The sequence below is a fragment of the Clupea harengus genome, chromosome 3 (genome assembly GCF_900700415.2).
Source record: "Clupea harengus chromosome 3, Ch_v2.0.2, whole genome shotgun sequence".
Taxonomy (NCBI): domain Eukaryota; kingdom Metazoa; phylum Chordata; class Actinopteri; order Clupeiformes; family Clupeidae; genus Clupea; species Clupea harengus.
Window position 1 is genome coordinate 25,878,500 of NC_045154.1, and position 5,000 is coordinate 25,883,499.

General features: G+C 47.6%; 1 protein-coding gene across 2 annotated transcripts in view; it reads left to right on the forward strand.

The window, feature by feature from the left end:
* abtb2b (ankyrin repeat and BTB (POZ) domain containing 2b) overlaps window positions 1-5,000 on the forward strand; it is a 52,468-nt gene that overhangs the window by 25,596 nt on the left and 21,872 nt on the right. For both annotated transcript variants that reach the window (XM_031565180.2, XM_031565179.2), the window contains exon 3: window positions 1,329-1,475. In XM_031565180.2, the coding sequence (XP_031421040.1) occupies window positions 1,329-1,475 (147 nt within the window). The remainder of the gene's footprint in view (window positions 1-1,328; window positions 1,476-5,000) is intronic.

Below are 5,000 nucleotides of genomic sequence, written 5' to 3' on the forward strand. Positions count from 1 at the left end.
TATGTATGTGTGTGTGTGCGTGTGTGTCTGTGTGTGTGTGTGTGTGTGTATATGTGTGTGTGTGAGTGTGTGTGTGTGTAGGTGTGTCTGGGTTGTTTGTGTACTCAGCTGAGGACCATCCTGTTGCAGTCTTACTGCAGGTCTAACCAAAGCTCCTCTGTTGACATCCTGCCTTTTACGATAGAAGCTAAACCCACAATGTGTCACCCTTCCCGGCAGGTTGCCACAGCTCTATTCTCTCCCCTCACTCCCTCCCTATCTGGCATTTACAGCTCGCCACTGCCTTGCTCCATGCAGCAACTCATCAAATAGTTTTTATTGGACTGGATGGGCTTATTAGTCACAGTTGTCAGAGTGAATTGCATTTAATTAAAACAGCTTCAAACCTCGAACGGCTGTCATTGTCTTATTAACCTTTCCACTACACAGGGCGGAGTGTCTAATTAAGTTTTTCTTTTTTTTTTTTGCTTTTCTTTTTAATCAGTGCGCTCAGCAACACCTCTGTAGCATTTGAATCAAATATGAGAGTGACTGGACGGAAATTGGAATTGTGTTTTTGAATACAACGTTGGGCAAGGCCTCCTCTTGACACGTGATAAACAAACTGCTCCTCAGAGATAAGCCTGGGCTTTCAGTGCCTGTCTGGCGGGGACCTGGTCGGTCTCGGAGGCCAGGCCTCCCTGGTGAGGACACACAAAAGCAGGTCGGCCGATGGCTACAGTGACGAGGGAAGAAAGGAGGCGTCCTCCACTCCGCTCCGCTTCCGGGGCAGATTCACCGTGGCAGTGGAAGGCGGCTCCCGCTGGGGGAAACTTTGATCGGCGGGGGGGGGGGGGGGACTAAGCAAGAGGAAACTTCAGTTTTGAGTGTGGAGGTTTCCAGCATGTTTTTGGGCATAAATATGCACTACAACTTGAAAGTATAAAAGCATATAAAAAAAAAAACAGGAATGTTTGTTTTGCATCAGACCCATGGCAACAGTGTGTGGATGGGAGTTAATGATGTATGTTTTTTCTGAGTGAATAAATATTTGGTGTTTTTGCTCCTCTCCCCTCTTCTCTTTTTTCTTCTCTCCTTTCCTTTATTCTCTATGAATTTCTTCTCTTTCCTCTCCTCTCCTCTCCTCTCCTCCCCTCTCCTCTCCTCTCCTCTCCTCTCCCCCTCCCCTCTCCTCTCCTCTCCTCTCCTCTCTTCTCCTCTCTTCTCCTCCCCTCTCCTCCCCTCCCCTCCCCTCCCCTCTCCTCTCCTCTCTTCTCTTCTCCTCTCCTCTCCTCTCCTCTCCTCTCCTCTCCTCTCTTCTCTTCTCCTCCTCTCCTCTCCTCTCTCAGGTGTGCTGTCCCTGCCGGCCCACTTCAGTCCCTACACGGAGCAGTCGTCTGGCCTGGAGAGCAGGGAGGACGCCTACGCCCAGCTGGAGCTCCGCACCCTGGAGCAGTCCCTCCTGGCCACCTGCGTGGGCAGCATCTCAGAGCTCAGTGAGTGTACCTTAGAGAGACCCACCTGGTCCACGCCAGACACACAACCACCCCACCTCCCACCCCTTCACCAGACATACATACCCACCGTTCACCCTCAAACCCACTCTACACATGTCAAACCATCTGCTAGCAGGATCGCACCTCCACAACATCAGTGGGATTGGGCTCTCTGCTCAAGTTCCTCACCTTCCAACAGTGTCCTATTACTTGTCCATCCTCTGTACTCTTATGCTGTATCCTCTAGTCCCTGGCCATTCATTATATCTTTTATCTATGAGCTTCAAAGGAAGTCTACCTTCCCCATCCATTATGCCCCCCTGTCCCTCTGCCCTCTATGGCTCTGGACCTCCCTTCTCCCACCTCCTCTTTGTACCCTCATCAGTGGAGTCCCAGGCATCTGACCAGACTGGATAGGTTGGGTCTGGTTGGGTCCCAGGACTCCCTGAGACTGTTTAAAGAGACCCTGAGTGTCCTCACATCGCCTAGCTTTGAAAGCCTGTAATTAGAAAATGATTGAAAGGTCACCTTGAACACCTTTTCACTTACACAGTCTCTCTCTCTCTCTCTCTCTCTCATTCTCACACACACACGCACACAGACACACACACACAGACACACAGACACACACGCCCATGTGGCTGACACCTCTGCCATGTGCTCTGATGTGAGCAGGTCGACGTGTCGTTCTTCTTGTGAACAGATTGTCAGGGAAGTGATAGAGTGACTCATTCCATCACGCTGTATCCTAAAGGAAGAACCAAAAGTTTCAAATGTCTTTCATCAATCTTTAATTAGACCACAGATTATTCACAGGCTTCATCTCATCATGTTTCAGCATTGCGTCAATCACAATTTGATTAAAGAACATCACAGAATCTATGTATTACTAGAACATAGCTATTATTTTCATTCCTTCTCACTACATGAATGCATGACAGATGACCAAGTTATTTTATGTGAGGTCCCTGCTTTGGTAGTGCTAGACAGATCACAGAAAATAGCCTTGTATAGTTTATTTTTATTCTGTTTATGCTGCAGGTAGTGTCATGGTATTTTAATTAATATCGAATTTGATTTATGTAGAAATAAATCGTAAAGCTGACTTAAAAATATGCGTAATACAATTTAGGTTTTATATACTAGATGTAGAACTGTCTGTTCTCCCTGAGGAAAACCAGAGCCAACACGCTCAGTGCCAAAATGGCTGATATAGGATTCCGGCAGGATCTCCCAGTGTTATGTCTGCAAACAAAATGCGGGAAGGGTGATAATGTGATTAATTTATCTCCCCCAAAATAGATTAGCCCATTATATTCCTCTTCAAACGTAAACAGTCCACCACAGAGCTCCCCCCCAGGGGAAGAGGAGAGAGAGACATGTTTGGTCTCCAAACAGGGTTTTGGAAAAAAATAAATGTGATACATGAGATGTTTTTAGACGCTAGAGAGTCCACTCTCCTGGACCTTTGGAAGCAGGCCATCTCTGAGGTCTAGGGATCTTCCATTTCCCAGAGTGCCTAGGGCCTGGGTGCCCCCTCTGAGCGCTCTCCTGTGTGTGTGCGTGTGTGTGTGTGTGTGTGTGTGTGTGTGTGTGTGTGTGTGTGTGTGTGTGTGTTGGGGGTGGGGGTTAGCAGTGGGGGGGTGATAAATCTGTAACGCTCGTACATCACCCTTATCAGCGGGGCAGGAAGAGAAGGAAAGGGAGAGCCCCTCCAGGCAGCCCAGACCAGGCAGGCGACTCTAGACTGAGGAGCTGGCCTGTCACAACCCTGATGGGTGGCCATCCCTCACATTGGGCCACCTGGATAATTTCACTCCGAAATGAATGGCTGCCTTTTTTGAGAGACGTAAAAAGATTTCAGGACTGCACTGCAAGTTTCCACGTCGCACTGTAATAGCCTGTATTTGATTTCGCTTTTTGGCGCTCGCTTAACGGGTATTTTTTTGCCTCCAACATTGTAGCCCATTCATTGGCAGTTAATTATTCAAGGTGTTCGTTTTTCTCCCGCCCTTCCTGCGAGACAGTTAGAATTTGAAAAAAATGTGATGTGTGCTTGGGCCTGAAGGACGGCTCTGTTAGCTCTGTTAGCTCTGGGCTCTTCTTTCTGCTTTCCCGCCTGTGTCTTACCTGCCAGGCGCTGTTTGGTCTGTGGGCCCAGAGCCTGTTGGAGGTAGTCGGGAAGTGGGGTGAGATTTGTGGAGGGGGTCGTCGGGGTGGATGGGGGGGGAGTGGGCCAGGGGCCTGATTTCCTCCTGCAAATGGGTGAACACTCTTCTATTTGTCCTTCCAACACAAGGACACGCTTCACGCTAGCTGCCCGTTAGCTAGCTGCAGAAGCACTTTTTTTTTTACATTTTTTTAAAATGTACACAAACCCTCCCGTGCCCGGCCTCTGAGGGAGCTCTTTGTGCTGCCACCTCAGAGTCTCCTCGGCTCCTGCCTGTACACTGGCACACACACAGGCAGGGAACGCTGAGCTGTGCCCGGGTGAGGGAGTAAACGGGGGGGGGGGGGCATCTGTGTGGACCCATGGACTACCTGGAGCCCCTGGTTCCTGACAGGGCATCTGCAAAGAGAAACACACATACTGGGTCAGCCACACATACAGCAGAGGACTGGTCTACTGAGCAAACAACAGGGTAGCGACTGTACGCTTGTCTCAGCATTTGGTGTGAGTCTCAAGCATATTGATCTTAATTTCACCAAATATTTCTCAATCCTAACTTTAAAATGTTCCAAAATATTCAGTGTTAAGGTACCCATCAGCCTATCAGCCTATAATAATATGTAAATCATCACAAGGTCATGTTGATGATGTCATCACAAGGTCATGTTCACGCTAAAATACCATGATGCTCTGTGACACTGTCTCTCTGATGTTTCCAGGAAGTGACTTCGCTCTCACTCAGTATCTTTCTGACACAGAGAATGCTGCGTTTAATATTCTCCCTGCTGTGTCCCTTAGCCTTACAGGCTAAAATAACATTTTTTGTCACCAGCATGGTTTGCACGGATTGTCCACGCAGCACCAAAATTCACATTTGCAAGTTTAAAAGCACTGGCTCTGGGTCAAGCAAGTTCTATATCCATTTAGTCTGTGTCTATTAATCATTTAGCAGATGCTTTTTATTCAAAGTGACTTTGATGTCCGGCTTCATTGGTATGGTTGCTCTTTGTGAATAAAGCTAACGAGATAAAAATTTGAGTTTTGTTTATTCAATGCTTAGATTACCAGAATTTTAAGATTGGTAGCTATCGCTATTTAGGTAGAGAAGTAAATGGTTATGAAGGGGCAGATAAAGCTGTAGACCCATCAAGAAATAACATTCTTTGCTGTAGATTCACGTGATGTAGAGGTATTATTCCAAACACCGTGATTGAGTGATTGAGGTTGTGCGCTGAGAGGAGACATGTCTCCAACAGCATAACCAGTTTGGAGACTCATGCACACGTCCACATCCGTGTTGCATGAAGGAAAACACATTGAGTATACTGAAGCCCTTAGCCTTAGCTAGAGTGATG